Source organism: Panthera leo, chromosome E1 (assembly GCF_018350215.1).
Source record: "Panthera leo isolate Ple1 chromosome E1, P.leo_Ple1_pat1.1, whole genome shotgun sequence".
Classification (NCBI taxonomy): Eukaryota; Metazoa; Chordata; class Mammalia; order Carnivora; family Felidae; genus Panthera; species Panthera leo.
Genome location: NC_056692.1, coordinates 23481805 through 23500760, shown reverse-complemented (window position 1 = coordinate 23500760; position 18956 = coordinate 23481805). Strand labels below are relative to the sequence as shown.

Below are 18956 nucleotides of genomic sequence, written 5' to 3'. Positions count from 1 at the left end.
TAAAACATAGGCTGTAATTCTTCATCCATTTTTCAAATTCTATTTGTCCCTAAAAATGAGATATAGAGACATATGAGCCATAAAAGTATACTTCAAACCAAAATCTGATTCTTAAAACTGTCATTATAATAAAACAGGCTTTAAATATTTAGTGCTTATAACACGATACATACTTTAATAGAAGAAAAAAGCATAGGAAACAATGGAAGCTGATTTTTCCTCTTAATCTGAGACTTAATTCACCAGCATAATTTATCAACACAGAGAAATCTATTTAATATTATTAGGGAAATTTTAGAAAGAGAGGAACAGCATTCATAATTTCTGTATTTTATGTTTTTAAGACATACCACTAATAAGACTAAAGTCAATTTCACAAATTGACAGGAGAAGCAGATGTAAAACTTAAAAAAAAATTACCCTGTTTTAGGTAAGTATATCACTGATAATATTTGTATCATTTCCCTAAATGAAAACGTCATAAGCAGCCGATTTTGTCAGTCTAAATTTTTGATGTGCTACTTTGAAATATCTGTGAAATTGACAAGTTTTGTTTTGTTATTTTTAAAAAGAAATCACCACAGCAAACTAAACTTACTGAGGAATTGTAAACGTTTCCATTAGAAATGTAAGCTGGGTGAAAGGGTCAAAAAGAGATAAAATGGGTGGGTTTACAAGTTCAAAAGCAACATGAATTTGGGAGCAAATAAATTAGTTGCAGTCATTGGAAGCTTGCATATCAGAGGGTACATTAATCCTCTGAATCCTTCTGAATCCTCATAAGTTCCCCTCTCTACTTGTCACTTTTTACGTCTTAAAAACATTTCAAAAGAGATCACATTTGTCATCAAAATGTAAGCAGTACCTTAATGCTGCTTTTATAGTACTTTAGTAACAGAACCCCAGATTGTTGCTGACATTTTTGTTGGTGTGCTTTCATTCCTGACTTAACTTTAAGGACTTCCAGTAGAGGTGCCAACTTTTTGTTCATTTTAGGAGAATATATTTTATTTTATTCTCGTTAAAAATACATCGGCCTGAATGCATCAAGTGTGTTGGTGTCTTAGAATTTACAAAAAAATCATATAGTATTGTGTTCAGAACTGTGCGTTTCGTAGGTTACTAAGTGACAGAGCTTAGTGATATTTCCTTTTTTCCCAGGAATAACACCCCTATGATATGATCATTAATACCACACTACACAAAAAACTCTGATAGTAAACCATGCTCTTTACTCCAAACTCACTTTGGTCCAAGAGGTGATGAAAGAACTGCTAGGAGTCAAAGACCAATTAACAAGCCAAAAGCTCCTCTAGGGTTTTATCTCTGTACTCCTAGTGCCTAATATAGGCACTGAGGAACAAAGTTATTACATCCTAAAGGCTTGAATGCAACAGAAGGAAATACTTCTAGAACCTGACAGCTATAAGGGATTGAATATTTTTATTTTTTTCAGTGTTTTATTTATTTATTTTTGAGAGAGAGAGAGAGCGAGCACGCACACACGAAAGCATGTGCACGCGCAGGGAAAATGTGGGGTTGGCGGTGGGGGGGGGTGGAAGGGGGGCAGAATCCCAAGCAGGCTACCTGCAGAGAGCCCACACGGGGCTTGATCCCATGAACCGTGAGACCATGACCTGAGCTGAAATCAAGAGTGGGACATTTAACCAACTGAGCCACCCAGGATTCCCAAGGAATGAATATTTTTAGGACAGGTGGATTTTTCCTTTTTAGAGATATTTAAGTAGTACACTTTTTCCTTGAACTTTTACTCCTACATTACCTTTCCTACAATCTCCTCTCATCCCCCTCCCTTGGACAGAAGGGTGACAACAAATGAGTGAAGGATATTCTAAATTTGAGCATTCAGTACACAAAGACAGTCCCCAGGAAGAAATCCTCATGAGAGTATGCAAATTTCGTAGCATGCGCAGTTAAGCTGTGAAGGACATGATTTGACCTATGGATTATTTAAACCCTACACATCCGGTTAGGATTTAACCACAAACATAACTTTCGGTCTTCACACATACGGTTCTTAAACTATCATTCTGTATTCCCTTCTACTCTCTTTAAGCCCTTCTATAAATCCCGCTTACTTCATCTTATTAAATTATAGCCACGTTTGAAAATCTTGAAAAGACTGGTTGCTGCAAAACTTCTGCACAGTCCACAGATCGCTGCACTGCCAACAGTTCCAGTTCTTGTTAAACATTAAAATAACTGAGGACAGTCACAGCCTTCCATTTGATACAGAAGTCTATCCGGGCTTGAAGGTTTCCAGTGAAAGGGAACATAACTAGCTTCAGAAGAAATTGCCTCAATTTGGAGTTTGCCCTAAATTTTAGAAAAGAATTTCCAATAACTGAACCATATTTTGTTTCCTTGTAATTTCCAGAGGCACAAAGCCAAAAAACCTCACCCACACAATATAATAAAGACATGTTCAGGAGTGTCCCTGAAAGAATCATCAAAAATATCTTTTATTAAAAACTGAGGGGCGCCTGGATGGCTAAGTCAGAGGAGCACATGACTCTTGATCTCCGGCTCGTGAGGTTGAGACCCACGTTGGGTGTAGAGTTTACTTAAAAATAAATGAATACAATTTTTTAAAAATTGAAATTTATCCATTTAAGGAATCAAAAACTTACCTGAAGTTTTACCCTCTGTTGTCTGTTCAAGTTCTCTGAAAGCACTGTATTTATCACCAGGCTCTATGATGAAAAGACAGAGTCTATTAAGAATACGAAACTTGAGATTAAAACTCAAGGAAATAAGGCAGACTGGGTTAACTACACATACTTGACAAGTGGTGTAAGCATTTTATACATTTCTCATAAAAGGCCACCATTAAAAAGGTTTACATTCATAGGTTACATTCATAAGTTTATGAACTGACAACGTGTTTTTACCTCCAAATGGAATGTTACTTTCAGAGGATTTGTCAGCTGCAATTCCTTTAAACACAGCATACTTATCCATCGAAGCTGATGCTTTAGTGCCAGGAAGGGGCATCAACAAAGAAGGGGCACTAAAAGGGAAAATGAAATATTTCTTAATGACTAGAACATTGAATCCTTCCCTTATCATCAAGTAGGAGCTTAGAATTAAAATGGCAAGTAGGTACCTGATTAAAATTCATGGTTCCCTGCCTTAAAACTCAGAAACTATATATATTCACCACAGAGGTTTAAACCCTTTCTCTTGGGAAAATATATTGAAATACCTCCCATGTGAGAGGGATTATTGATTATTGATTATTTCAAGATTTCAATCAAATCTTGATTATTTCAAGATGGGTCAGACCGATGCTGACCATCTAATCATCTTTGTAAACCACGAAAACAATTGGAATGGCACTGGAAATAGATTCTCATAGAATGATGACCTCCTAGAATGTTAACTTAAGGTCCGTAACACTGGAAAAGTAAACTGTTCCAAATATGTAAACCCAATATTTTAGAGTAAATTATGTTAACCTTAGTACAAATCATTCTTTAAAATGGGTTCAGAATGCAGAGGTGGAATAGTTAAGATAAAAATCTATTTATGAAATGTTGTTCAAGCCAGGATGTAAATTGTTCTTATTTGATCTTACTGCATTACTTACTGGCAGAAGTTCACACATCTGATAAACAGCGGTGGAGTTAATACAATTTACATTTTTACAAGGATCACATCAGCGGTTCCAGAAGCTATCTTTGTAGCAAAACAACAATCACTTCAAAATTAGATAAAGATACTTTTGCCTGTGGACATATTTCTCGCTGGATGGAAAAATAGTGTAATGAGTAGTATCTGTGTGGGTAATTCTTGGATGGCTTAAACACATACTATAAAAGCATTGCCTTTTTTTTCCTCCTTATCACACCCAGGCAGCTCCCTGGAAGAACAACTTTACATATGAATGACTACCTTCCCCCACTAGTTTGTGTCATTCAATACCACACACACAAGTTATAGAAATGGATTTCTATTGAGTTCTTTGCCCTGAAGCAAAAATCTTTCCACAGTCATTTAAATCGTCTTATCAGGCGCCTACAAGCAAGGTAAAAAACCCAGCTCTTGCACAGGCATGCTAATGGAGGTCCACAGTGCTTTAGGACTCAGTGTATCAAATATTAGAATTTCACATCACTACCAAATAGCTGCTACATATTTGATCTTGACAAACAGGTCATCGCCTCTACATCATAGGTGGATTTTTAAGTTTCATAAGTAATTAAACTACAACTCATTGAACAGCATGTTACATATAAATAAAAGTAACTAATATTTGAGAAAAAACATCACAAAGTTGAACAATCAATTTGTTTTTCATGAATAGCCAACTTTAGTTGTGGTCTTATAAAGCCCATTGGTAAAATCTTCTACTAAATGTGACATTTAATTGATGATTATTGTTTAAAATTCTTTTCAGAATTGGAAAAAAAATAGAGGAACTCCAAGGTAATGAAATACTGACGGAAGTCAACAAAATAAAATTCCACTCAAAAAAGAGCAGACTCAGACTGTAATTTTATGCATATTACAAATGAGTAATTCATTCTAGTTCCCTGAAGTTATTTAAAAAAACCCAAAAAACCGTAATCACCATGACAGTGTTTATGCCAGTTATATAAAGTAGTTATCTATTCCAAACATGAGAACTGTTACTTCTACTCTTTAATACTAATGAAAGGTACTCAGTGAGGAGGCATACTGTTTTAAAATTTAAGAACCTTAAGAGAATTTGGCCAAAAAAAAAAAAAAAAAAAAGTATTTGCTTTTTCTCTAGTGAATCCATTTGTTTTACAATCACTCCGTGTGGCTGTAGTAGATGCTTTTACTTATTTGCTTACCCTGCTAAATGTAGAGACATTTTAGAAAACAGGCGTGAGTGATAGAAATTTGATCAAGGCAAAAGGACCCACAGCGACCACCTGGCTGAATAGACATGCCCATGGGGTGACCACCTCAAATTATCTATAGGCCCTAAGGGACCAATGGGCTACTTACAACCAGGCAGGCACAGTTACCAAAAAGGGCAAATTCCATTCTTCACCAGCCATAACTACTCCTCTTCCCCCTTTAAAAACGGCCCCCACCCACTGCCTCCTGGCAGATGGTCTCTCCTTTGCAGTCTTGCCTGCCCCTCCCTTGCAGTGTATTCAGTAAACTATCTTTGGGTGAATCCTTTCACCTCCCCACATCACCAGCTTCCACCAGATCATTGCCTGGCATTTGGGGGCTCCCATCCGACTGGACAGACACCACACTAAATACAGCCATTTAAAAAGTAAAATGAAACTAACCAACTCAAACCCCTACTACACCTTAATTCTTTGTGAACTGTTTTATTATCAGTGCCCCATATCTGTGATGTTTATTGTTCTAAGCTCCCCAGTGCCCAGCACACAGTAAGTATTTTCTGGATGGATAAATGAAAGACATTGCTGACTTCCAGATCCCCTTTCATGCTGGCTCAAGTGCTCTTTCTCCTTTGACATCCAGTTCAACCCTGAGCCTGACCAATTTCTCACACGCACACTTTTCAGTGCCTAACTCTAAACCCAGAGTACACCTCAACATCTCACAACAGGATTACTATGGCAGCTGAATTTATCCCACACAGTAGCAAGATCACTTTCATCATGCCACTTCTTATTTCTAAAATGCTTGACAGATTACGTCACAAATCCTAAGACATCCCACATTGGTGCTGCCCTTAACTAATGAGATTTTTTTCACAGACTAACAATACTCTCTACTCCAGCCTACTTCTAACACCATACTTGCCTTTTCATCTTCTCTGACAAATAATGCCCATTTTTTGCTTTAAAATGCTGCCCAAAGCAGTCTCACTTAAGCTCAGCTATTTATACCATGATTTAATAAATATCCCTTAAAATAAACTCATAATATGCATTACAGATCATAAACTAGGGAATTCATTATACATGTGTACACACACACACACACACACACACACACACACACACACACACACACACACACACTGAGGGACCAATTCTAAGAGAATTTCATCAGATAATATAAATACTGAGATAAAACTAAGCTTCTTTACAGCAGGAACTGTGCTTTCTGCTTCTGTATTTCTAGTGCCTACCCCAATGTCTGGCATAGAGCAGATAGTAAGTAAATGTTTTTGAATGAATAAATAAACAGTGAATGTGGATTCTTAGACATGAGCAAAATGTTTTCATGTAAGCATGGAAGTAATCAAGTCAGAACTGAAAAACAAGTCTACAAAGTATGACTGTGTATGAAAGTAAACTATTATGTGGAGATAATGCCACACAAAATTGCTAATATTCCATATATCTCATGTCTGGCCACCATCTTACAACTTTCTATGCCCAAATTTCAATTCCATCTACTGTTTTTTTCCAGAGGAGTAAACCACTAATTTGGTCAATCTGGTTTATAACCTTCATGCTACATCACATTCACCCAACAAACCTTTATTAATTATATATCATGGCTAAGTACTACATATGTAGCCGTGAAAGACTATCTTCAGGGATGACAGCCAAGTGAGACAGAGAGTCAGATAAACCAGTAATTATAATCAGGGCACAGATGTCCATAATGCACCAGGGCAGTAAGTGGCCCTCATCTTTGAGGTGGGGACTGAAGTGGTGAGGTTAGTAAAAACTTCCTATGTTAAACTGATTTTTGAAATAGAACTAGAATTAACTATAGAGAGAATTTCAGATTGAAGAAGGTAAAGGGTCAGAAGCCTGAAAGAGCATTAGTCTGGAGTTGCTCTGGCATGGTTGGGACATGAGCTGTAGGGAAAGGGCAACAGTCAAGAGACTAGGCAGGAGCAAGATCAGACATAGCCTTTTTCCATGGCAAGCAGAGAGTACAGAGTCGATGGTGGTTAAAGGAGAGAGTGAGGAGCCAAAAATAAATAGCATGTTTCTGATTTAGTGACTGGACATGGTGACATGATTCACCAAGGGAGGGAATGGTAATTTAACAAATTTTTATTTAGCTGAGTAGCAAAATAATGAATCTAATTTTATGCAGGTAATGTGAGATGCCTTGGGTCATTCAGATATGTTATAGATAGCAGAACTTACACATTTTATTCAAAGGAAAAGATCTGAAAAATATTACGTGTCTATCAGGTCAACATGTGTGTGCTGGTGTAGTGGGCTTGGAAATCCCAGTACTTTATAGTCCCACCACTCAAATGTTTCTATGTGTCATTCCCTATAATGCCTATCCCTTGGTTCTTGTTACAGTGTACATGCAGGAAGCATCAAAAGATACTCATTTCGTTAAAATGGAAAAGATGAATGATACTGCACAAACAAGGAACATAAGAAAAATGATGCATGTATCCTGACAAAAACAAGTTCCAAAAATAACTGAAGAAATTCATATTGCTTGCTCAAAGTCTGGTATATTCTACTCTGTGGAAGAAGTACTATCTAAAAACTTTTAAAAAATGATGGAAAGGTATTGGCGACATATTTAGATTTCTGAGTTAGGATTTCTGTGGAGAATCAGCAGTACATTATATTACAAAAATATCAAATTATGTTCCCCTGCCTAAATAGCCAAAGGCTTGCATTTGCTACAAGTACATGAAGTCATCACTGCAAAGGTGCACTCTGCTATAATCAGGTTTAGGACAGGCAAAAAAAAAAAAAAATAAAATAAAATAAAAATTAAATTAAATTAAAAAAAAATATATATATATATATTAGCAAGCAGGTATACACTGGGAGGAAATGGGGGTGCTCAATTGTTAGGTGGACTAAGGGGAGAGAAGTTTCAAAGGTACAAGTATGAATAAAGAGGGAATAATCAAGGAAAGCATGAGAGTAAGAAGTCTTAATTTTCTTACTTAGGCTTCTCACTATTGATGCCTCTTTCTCAATTATTAAATACAATGTTAACTATATTCAGCTCTTTTCTACCTGCTTCCATGCTGGGAATTACTTGTTTTTGAAGAAGCAGGCAACTCTTGGAAATCACTGAATGAATCATCAAGGGATCCTGACTTAGAAGCATCTTGAAAATCCTGGAAGTCGTCTTCTTCTGGTTTTACCACCTAGATTTGTAGAGGACATTTAAATAGAAAGACTGAATTGATAAAATCGTAACTAACAAATTCATAACTGTCAACCTCAAAAATTACCTTTTAAATCTCCCCATTTAGGTACCTATATTAGGTAGGTGTGACTGCCTAAGTTTAGAAGAATGCACTTTAGGGGTGCCTGGGTGGCTCAATCGGTTAAGCATCCGACTTCAGCTCAGGTCATCATCTCTCAGTTCGAGGGTTCGAGCTCTGCGTCGGGCTCTGTGCTGATAGCTAGGAGTCTGGAGCCTGCTTCAGATTCTGTGTCTCCTTCTCTTTCTGCCCCTTCCCTGCTCATGCTCTCTCTCTCAAAAATAAATAAACATTAAAAAAAATTAAAAAAAAAAAACGCACTTTAGATATAATACCAATTCAAGTATCTAGGACAAGAATCTGTCTTGAATTTTTAGATACTCTCTTGCACAAATTGTAAAAGACTGTTTAAAGAACTAATCTATACAATTTTTAAATAGACAAATTACATTTAATAGATTACCGCCATCTTTAAAAAAATATTTTATACATGATGTAAATTATATGAGTAATGCAAGCTTGTTATAATCCATCATGTGTATGTATAAAGTCAACAGTGAACACTGACTCCTAATCACATGATCTGGAAGTAAGTACTGTGAATAGTTCATTTGTTTTATTAAAAAATGAGTTTATACTACATTGTTCCGCTCTTTAAAAAGATATAATAATATCTATAAAGTGGACTTTTCCACGTTGCACATGTAGTAGTTCATTCATTTTAATAATCAAATGTTTACCACTGTATTAATGAAGCAAATTTTATTTAACCTTTCTTTTTGTTAATGTTTGTTTATTTATTTTGAGAGTATGAGAGAGAGAGCATGAGTGGTAGAGGGGCCGAGAGAGAATCCCAGACTCTGCACTCTCAGCTCAAACCCATGAACCATGAGATCATGACCTGAGCCAAAATCAAGAGCTGGACGCTTAACCAACTGAGCCACCCAGGTGCCCCATAAGTTTCCTTCTTTTTTTTTTTTAATTTTTAAAATGTTTATTATTTAATTTTTGAGAGAGAGAGAGAGAGGGAAAGGGAGAGAAAGAAAGACCGTGTAAGCAGGGGAGGGGCAGAGAGAGAGGGAGACACAAAATCTGAAGCAGGCTCTAGGCTCTGAGCTGTCAGCATAGAGCCTGATGAGGGTCTTGAACTCACAAACCACAAGATCAAGACCTGAGCCGACGTTGGATACTTAACCTACTGAGCCACCCAGGAGCCCCTAACCTTCCTTCTTCTGATGGACATTAAGCTATTTATAACTGTTTACTCTAACAAACAATGCTATAACAAATATCTTTGCATATTTTTGCTAATTTAAGTTACTATTTCTGTAGCATAGATCCCTAATAGTGTGACTGCTAGGTCAGAAGATACAGACATTTAGATTTTAGGTAGCTATTACCAAACCTTCCTTCCAAAAAGGCTGTACCAACAAACTATTTTCCCCCACATTTTCACTAAACATGTTTTCTAAATTTTTTGCTAATCTGAGAAGTGAAAAATAAATGGAAGCATTTAAATTTCAGGTTTAGTAGCTTCCCCAAAAGACACAGTCTAGGAATTTAGTTAACCTTATTAAGCTTGATGTTTAAAACGTATATACTATAAAGAACTATAAACTTCTAGCCAAAATTCAAATCTCTTAAGGCTTAAGAAATTTCTTTTTTTTTTAAATAAAAAATTAAATTTTGTATTATTTTAATACTGCCTAATTTCACCTCCAATGTCCATCATAATACAGCAATCTTCTCTGCATCCTTGGAAAAAAGCTGCCCAGATTCACTTTCAGGGATTCTTTGGAATACATATAGCTTCTGCATTTACCTGATTCGCAGGGTAAGTTGGCATGAAGCCACTGGAAGCCTGGGCTGCAGCTCCCCCAACTGGTCCAACAAGGTTAATGCCCATGACCGGCTGTCCAAGGTTGAGGGGTATGGAGCCGGCAGGGCCTGAAGACATCCCAGTTGGCTGACTCACCGCAGTAGGCAAAGTCATAGGAAATCCACTTAAAGTTGGAACAGGAGCAGCTGGAAATTGGTTTAAAGCATCAGGACTCATGGCAGGAACACCTCTCTACACAGAGCAGAAGGAAAATGGAAACATTTTAGGGGACTGCAAACCACATACAGTCTAAATCCAGCAGAGAGACCTAAGTGTAAAATCTGTAATCCTGGTATGTTTCCACTCTGACTCCCAAAACTCATGAATTTGATATAAGAAAAGAACTTACAAGGTTAACGTAGACCTAGTATCAGGCAAAGAAATGGATGACATATAACAATTGTGGCAATGCACTCTCTGACATGTTTGGTTAATTCATTATAATCAAATCATTTAAAGTGATTCTGTATTATGACAAAAATTGCTAGCAGATCAAGAACACTTTAAGGAATTTTAAACAAAGACTTCAAAAACATAAAGAGTCATTTCATCTATTACTAACTTTCAAGTTCATAAAGGATACAGTTAGGTCAGAGAATGTTAATACATTTAATAGTCTTTAAACAAAGGAACATTTTACTAGCATGTGCATGATGCAAACTGTACATTTTTGAAGTACTGTATCCTAAAAATAATCTAAACTTTAATATACAAGGAGTTCTACATGGTTGTAGTCAAAAGGATTTATATTGAAAAGTTATTTGATCTAACTTAAGAAACAGTGTCTTGGGGCACCTGGGTGGCTCAGTTGGTTAAGTGTCCGACTTCGGCTCAGGTCACGATCTCGCGCTCCGTGAGTTCGAGCCCCGCATCGGGCTCTGTGCTGACTGCTCAGAGCCTGGAGCCTGTTTCGGATTCTGTGTCTCCCTCTCTCTCTGACCCTCCCCCGTTCATGCTCTGTTTCTCTCTGTCTCAAAAATAAATAAACGTTAAAAAAAAAAAAAATTAAAAAAAAAAGAAACAGTGTCTTACCTGTGTTACCGCTATCATGGCGAGAACAGTATAAAGTTCTTCCTTAGTAAGTTTGCCAGGTGTAGTTCGATTAGCCAAGGCCCATATCTGTCCAAGAGTTTCCCTGGGCAGTCCAGATGACATCAGAATGGGATAAAGTTTAGCAGTATCTATTCCAGTTGGGGTCACTGTGATTTCTAAAATTTTCTTATAGGCATCTATCAAAGGAAAGACCAGATTACAAATGTAAACATATTATAAGTGATTGGTATTTTCTGTTGTCATTGTTGCTTATATAAGAATAATCTTGGGTTGCCTGGGTGGCTCAGTTTGTTAAGTGTCCTACTTCGAGTCAGGTCATAATCTCATAGCTCGTGGGTTCAAGCCCCAAGTTGGGCTCTGTGCTGACATCTCAGAGCCTAGAGCCTGCTTTGGATTCTGTGTCTCTGTCTCTCTCTGTCCCTTCCCTGCTCATGCTCTGTCTCTCTCAAAAATAAACAAATATTAAAAAAATTTTTTTTTAAAAGAATAATCTTAGGTCAAACTGCTTTAATAGAACTGAAAATGTGTCAGGGTTTGAAATGCTATAAAGATCATTCAATTGGAAATATCCAATATAATTAGGGTCTGGAGCTTAGAAGACAGGATGGAGCGTGGTAAAATGAAGATTTGGGGCCAAAGGTCAGAGAAAGTCTTATAATTCAGGAGAGGATAGTAACAACACTAAAATGGAGGTGGTATAAACAGATGCTTTGGACTTTATTTTTAATGTTTATTTATTTATTCTGAGAGAGAGAGAGAAGAAAAATAGCTCAAGCAGGTGAGGGGAAGAGAGAGAGGGAGAAAGAATCCCAAGCAGGCACTGCACTGCCACTGCAGAGCTCAACACAAGGCTCAGACTCACAAACCGTGAGAATGTGACCTGAGCCGAAATCAAGAGTCAGACGCTCAACTGACTGAGCCACCTAGGCACCCCTAGATGCTTTAAAAGACAAGTTGTAGAATAATGATGGTGGGAATAGTTTGAAAACAGTGGTGGGGAGGCAAGAATTATACCAATACCACCTATCTCCTGCCCCAGTCAGAGTCTGTGAGAGAAAACATCACTGGGTAAGGTGCTATGGGAATAGAGCCTTCAGAGAAAGGCAGTTTCAGTAAAGGTGAGAAAGCAGAATACATGTTTGAAAAAAGGAAGGGACTGTTGGGAGTTTTTCCACAATAAAATGGGGTTTCCAAAGGACAAGTTGGGAAAGACTATTAGAGACGAGGTTGTCATATAAAATTTAGGATGCCAATACTGCATGGGACACACTTCTATACTAATTAATAATTTACTATTTACCTGAAATTCAAATTTAAATTTTTTTAATGTTTGTTTATTTTTGAGAGATAGAAACAATCAGCATGTGAGCGGGAAAGGGGCAGAGAGAGAGGGAGACACAGAATCCAAAGTAGGCTCCAGGCTCTCAGCTGTCAGCACAGAGCCCCACACAGGGCTCGAACCCATGAATCGTGAGATCATGACCTGAGCTGAAGTCAGACGCTCAACCGACTGAGCCACCCAGGTGCCCCTACATCCAATATTTAAATATGGATTATAGGTTAGTAGGCTGGCCATAAGAACACATATTTTGGCTAGGAAACTATGTGTGCATGTATGTTCACAAGGAGGGTACAAAATGAATATAAGCTGGCAGAAAATGGACAGAACTCCAAAATTTACCAGATCTGGCTTTTTGTTTGTTTGGCTTGAAGACAGAGAAGAAGATGATGCAAATTATCTAATGGGCACTTGGAAGAAAACCTATTGTTTTATGTACAGCTGAAGTCTAACAGGATTTGGGGAAATTAGCCTTTCAACTGAGTATGTGATAATGATGTAAAGTAGATATTACTGGTTTTTTTCCAAAAGAATTTCAGGGACCCTTGCATGACTTTTATTTAATCAAGCATAGAACAACTTTAGTCTAATGATCAATCTAGAAAACCAAAGATCTGATGAAAGTTACCTTTAGATTTCAAGGGGTTGGCAAAATAGAGCAAAATGAACAAGACACAATATATTAAAACTGATTAACATATGCTGCTGTAATAGTCATTACTGTATTCACATCAGCCATGGCTTAGACTATTTTCTGGTATCAACTGAATACTATCACAAAATATGCACCTTCGTGATTTTATTGGCTCAACAGTAATAATCTCTATAAAGAGAAAAGTAAACATCACCTCCCAATGTTGACTGAAAAAGATGCCACTTAGTCTTTCACTTCATATATTACATGATAAGTCATAAGAATAGATTTTTAAAATATATAATCACCAAGAGTTCATAAAATTACATTAAATGTATTAATACTATTATTGGTAAGTTATTAATAATCTATGAAATAAATAATAATCTTTTATTTATAATAATTTTTTTTTTTTTATTTTAGAGAGCGCATGCATGAAAGAGAGCATGTGCATGTGTGAGCAAGAGAGAGGGGGAGAGAGAGAATCTCAAGCAGGCTCCACGCTCAATGTGGAGACTGACACAGGGCGTGATCCCATGACTCTGGGGATCATGACCTGAGCCAATATCAAGAGTTGGACATTCAACCAACTGAGCCATCCAGGCACCCCAATAACCATATCTTTTAAAGCATGGTAAATCTAGGGAAAGCTTTTAGAAATAAAAGTCTATGATGGTCAATAAAACATTAAAGCAAAACATTTCTCCTACATTTATATAGCCATTTCACCTATAAGGCTGTCTTAAATACTGGATCCTTTTTAATTTTCTGTACTCTTTCAGAAAAGAATAAACAAGAAAAAAGTAAAAATTTCTTCTGCATATTTTGTAATCACAACAGTAAATATTCACAACTACGTTTTCAACATCTGAAGCAAAATATCCAGATGGGAATCCTAGACAAAGTAGCTTTTTTACCTGGAACCAAACTCTCATTGTAAATCCAAGGCGGCATTCTGGGCTGAACAGGATCCTGTGAGGGAAATACTCCCACACCTAGAAGATAAGAAACATTGTTTAATGTACATAACAGTCCATGCAGAAGATGGGGAAATCGCAGAGTCACTGTTTTTTATAAGAGCGCTGGCTGGAGATACTAAAAAAAAGTCACCAATACAATGAAAATATTTGGTTTCTAAATTTCTCTTGTACGTTAACTATGTCCTAAAGAGTAAACAAAAAAAAACCCCTAAGATGTACCAAATCAATATTCTGAATCATACAAGGCTTGCACCATTTCATGTGTGTTACAAATTAAAGAAGAAAACATGACAGCTGGTGGTTTAAAAATTACCTATGTAAAAAAATGTAATTGCTCAAGCTTTACCTGCAGCTTTTAATAATATTTCTTTGTACACTCTGACTTTTTTCCACCTGAATATGACACTGCTGCCTTGGATGTATAGGATTTTTTATTCTGTTCAGTAAAATATCCTCCAAAAGTTTGCCTCCTAGGCTGCCCAAATTCTAATTCATCTCTGCAAGCTAAGTTTATAAAAATTTGGACCTTTTAGGCAGCAGTGTGTATGATTTATTTCACAGAAGCAAAGTCATATTCTCATTGGTGACTTTTCCAGTTAAATTTTAACTTTCAACCCTTATGGAAGAATAGAAAGTGTAAGAAAGGAAAAAGCTTTTATAAAATAAAAGGAAAAGAAATTTTAAATCAGGAATAATTCTGATTAAAAAAACTGGTTATCAAACATTTTTAAAAGGAATAACTGCGGAAAGAATTCAGAGCAAAATCGTAGGGGTTAATTGGAGAAAGGAATGCATTAAAAATATTTTAAGCACAATACTGATTAGCAAAAATCAAGCAGCATTCATTTTAAGATTAATGCTTAAGGTGTTAGCATTTGAGCGATATTTGGTTAAATAAACTTTGGCTGAATATTTCATGAGCTCACCACTCTCCTCAATGGATAGGTTTTGGTCTGAAGTCTTTTCTGCCTCTGCAATGGTGGTACCACTTACACGTCCATCTATAGCACCCCCGTTTTTGGCCGTTAAACTGGGATGGTTCTTACTGGAACCTGGGCCTAGGGCTTTGTGACCAACGTCAGAGGTATTTAATTTAATTTGTTCCTGCCCAGATGAACTTATATCACAAGATACTAGGAGCTTCTCCTCCAAGGAAGGGCCTAAACAAACAGCATGAAGGGTTATTTGTATATAATTGCAAATTTCTGATTTTTTTCAATCATCCATTTCCACCCCCAGGTTCTAAAGGGTAGACTCTGCCACACATAATGTAGATTTTTGAAATAATCCAATCACCACACACTTGTATAGGACCTGAAAGGCTTTAGAGAGTTTAGAGAACTTAAAACATCATTACCTACTTTGGTTCTCAGGAATTCTGTAAGCCAGCAGGTCGAACGGTATAGTGGAAGGAGTACTACCTTAGAAATCTGGTGACTTACACCAGAGAGACACTTCCCCTCACGGCTGGGGAGGCCCCTGGCCAGTAACATCACCTCTGGGTCTGTTTCTACATCTGCCAACTGAGGAAGTTTGGACTAAGTCCATATCTGCTACGATCTTTCTCAGCACAATGTCTCAAGAAGCAGTGTATTAGTGCCTCCCATCCCCTTTAGTTCACAAGTGATACACCTGAGGTTCAGTTTCAAAATTTGTCCAAGGACACACTGACAATAAATGGAGAACCAGGCATCTGACCCCCAAGTGCTCTACCACCGAACCAGAGAGCACTTTCTAAAGCAACTCTTCTTGGCTCGTTACTCTGAACAAAATATTGGTGATTTTCCCAAACAAGAGAAATCTCATGTAGAAATCAGTTTGTTTTTAAAGTTCGAAAGTGATTTAAATAGCTCCTAATTTAGGAGCCAAAGTTTTAAATCATTTTTCCAGAATGTGAAGCTCCCAGAATTAAAAAATCGATATTCTTATTTTGGTGAATTTCAATAGTACTCATATATTCCGGTACACATTTCCTTACCAACATCAGTGTATTACTCTACTTATATAAGAGAAGTAAATTATCCTAGATTATTTTAAGAATACTTTCATTAACATTCTAGGAGTTACCTGCTTTCTGTACATTGTATGAGGCTGCAGCAGTAGAGAAAGAAGGAATTTGCCCAGGGACACCATGTAAGGCAAAAGACACTGGAATCTGACCTGGAGGGAGAGGCTGTGCTCCAGCCTTCTGTGTATGCAACTGGCCAAATGGGGTGGTGGGATGGAAAGACTGAAAAGGCTGGGAAGTGGAAGAAGGACCACATGTGGGAACTTCAACGGGCCCCTGCATAAAGTCACTGAATTCTTCTTCATCAAGAAAGGCAGGTGATGGGGAGACAGTTTTAGTAGAATGAGATGGTGTGGGATAATCTGCAAAACGGAAAATGGCAATGAAACACACGGAAATGAAAATCAACAAGGAAAAAGAAATTAAGATGCAGTACAATCCCAAAAGAATATACTGAAACATGAATAACAGAAGTGAACAAGAAATAACATGTAATGACAGCCAAATGGAATTATTAAGTGAATGAAAAACACTTTGATGGCTATTTACACACAATTCATTTCTTTTCAAAAAGCAGTTTTATAGCTATTTTGCATTTTGTTCAAAAACAGAAAAATGTAAAACTCAAAACTTCTTTCCTTCTTTTATTAGGTTAATACCACTTTTTTCCTCTGAGACCACTAGTAATTTACATGAAAGTAGTGATTACTTTTTTTTTTTTTAAGTGGTGATTACTTTTGACACCCAAGTGATCTGTTGCATAATATCCTCTCAACCAATATGTTCCATATATTAGAAAATCTACCTATATGTTGCTGAATATGTTTTGGACAAATATATACTCTGATGATTAATTATGCCAGTCAGAAACAATGCATGATACATACTTGTCATTTTTGATGTATCATGACTAATCCATACACTTTGCATATGTAGTTCACATCAGTGAAGTTACCACATGAGGAATGAAAATTACAAAAGAATATTACACACATTACCAAGGTGATATTATAAAAAGCATCAAAATCAGGATGCCATAAAGAGCTAAATCAAACAACTCAACAGTCCTTTTAAGAAAGTAAACCCTGAATGAGGACTATGTTTAAAAGATCTTTGGCTCTAATGTCTATCAACATCATTGGGGCTTTTTACTGTTAAATGTGAGATTTACTTATGTAATAAACCTTCTCTACAGGGGCATCATTTAACAATATCATTTTTGCTTCTTCATATTCTTTTTTCGAAATCCACAAAATTTAAATAAAGCAACTTTAAAAAACTAGAGTCACATAGAGGGGTGCCTGGGGTGGCTCAGTCAGTTAGGCGTCTAACTCTTGATTTCGGCTCAGGTCACGATCTCGCGGTTCATGAGATCCAGCCATGAGATCCCCCCTCCCCCTCCCCTCCCCACCTCCGTCAGGCTCTGCACTGACAGTGCGGAGCCTGTTTGGGATTCTCTCTCTACCTCTTTCTCAAGATAAATAAATATTTAAAAACTAATACATAAAAACTAGAGTTACACATAGGCAGATAAAGGCAACATCATCCCTATCTCCATCTCTGTCCCTCCATCATCCACATCCAGATTCAAACTGGACTAAGTACCTCTCAATCTGCCCTTTTTATTACTGTTGAGGTACAGCTAACACATAACATTATAGTTTCAGGTGCACAACACAGTGATTCGATATTAGTAAACACTGTGAGATGATCACCACAGTCTCATTACCATTTCACCAAAGTTACAAAAAATTTTCCCCTCATGAGAACTTTAAGCCAACTTTCAAATATGCATTACAATATTATTGACTACAGTTCCCATACTGTACCTTACAACCCCATTACTTATTTTTTTTTTTAAATTTTTAATTTTTTAATTATTTTTTAAATTTACATCCTAATTAGTTAGCATATAGTGCAACAATGATTTCAGTAGTAGATTCCTTAGTGCCCCTTACCCATTTAGCCCATCCCCCCTCCCACACCCCCTCCTGTAACCCTGTTTGTTCTCCATATTTATGAGTCTTTTATGTTTTATCCCCCTCCTTGTTTTTATATTATTTTGTTTCCCTTCCCTTATGTTCATGTGTTTTGTCTCTTAAAGTTCTCATATGAGTGAAGTCATATAATATTTGTCTTTCTCTAATTTCACTTAGCATAATACCCTCCAGTTCCAACCACGTAGTTGCAAATGGCAAAATTTCATTCTTTTTGATTGCCGAGTAATACTCCATTGTATATACATACCACATCTTATTTGCCCATGACTTATTTTATAATTGGAAGTTTGAACCTCTTGACTATCTTCACCCATTTCACCCACCTCCCCACTCCACCCTGGCAACTACCATTCTATTATATTTTTCTGTTTGTTTTTTTTTCTCAGATTCCACATACAAGTGAAATCATATGGGATTTGTCTTTCTCTGTCTGACTTATTTTACTAAGTCTAATACCCTCAAGATCTATCTACATTGTTGCAAGTGGCAAGATTCCATTCTTTTTTATGGCTGAGTAGTATTCCGTTGTATACATATACATCTTCTTTACCCATTCATTCATCAAGGTACACATAGGTTGCCCCCATACCTTGGCTATTTATGGCTGAGTAGTATTCCATTGTATACATATACCACATCTTCTTTACCCATTCATTCATCAAGGTACATATAGGTTGCCCCCACACCTTGGCCCCATACCTTGGCTAAATAATGATGCAATGAGCATAGGGGTGAGTATATTTTTTTGTTAGTGTTTTCATTTTCTTTGGATAAATATCCACTTGTGGAATTGCTGGATCATATGGTAGTTCTATTTTTAAGTTTTTGAGGAACCTCCATGCTGTTTTCCACAGTGGCTGCACCAACTTATATTCCCACCAACAATGCATGAGGGTTCCCTTTTCTCCACATCCTTGCCAACACTTGCTGTTTCT

At 36.8% G+C, this 18956-nt stretch overlaps 1 protein-coding gene across 15 annotated transcripts in view; it reads right to left on the bottom strand.

Moving 5' to 3' along the window:
* The window catches only part of SYNRG (synergin gamma), an 86895-nt gene that overhangs the window by 36555 nt on the left and 31384 nt on the right, over window positions 1-18956 (bottom strand). For 9 of the 15 annotated variants that reach the window (XM_042915744.1, XM_042915747.1, XM_042915746.1 and 6 more), the window contains 8 exons: window positions 16081-16383; window positions 14940-15173; window positions 13951-14028; window positions 11040-11236; window positions 9951-10199; window positions 7935-8068; window positions 2913-3031; window positions 2652-2714 (listed from right to left, as the gene is read on the bottom strand). In XM_042915744.1, the coding sequence (XP_042771678.1) occupies window positions 2652-2714; window positions 2913-3031; window positions 7935-8068; window positions 9951-10199; window positions 11040-11236; window positions 13951-14028; window positions 14940-15173; window positions 16081-16383 (1377 nt within the window). The remainder of the gene's footprint in view (window positions 1-2651; window positions 2715-2912; window positions 3032-7934; window positions 8069-9950; window positions 10200-11039; window positions 11237-13950; window positions 14029-14939; window positions 15174-16080; window positions 16384-18956) is intronic. The other 6 variants (XM_042915748.1, XM_042915749.1, XM_042915750.1 and 3 more) reach the window with 5 other exon arrangements.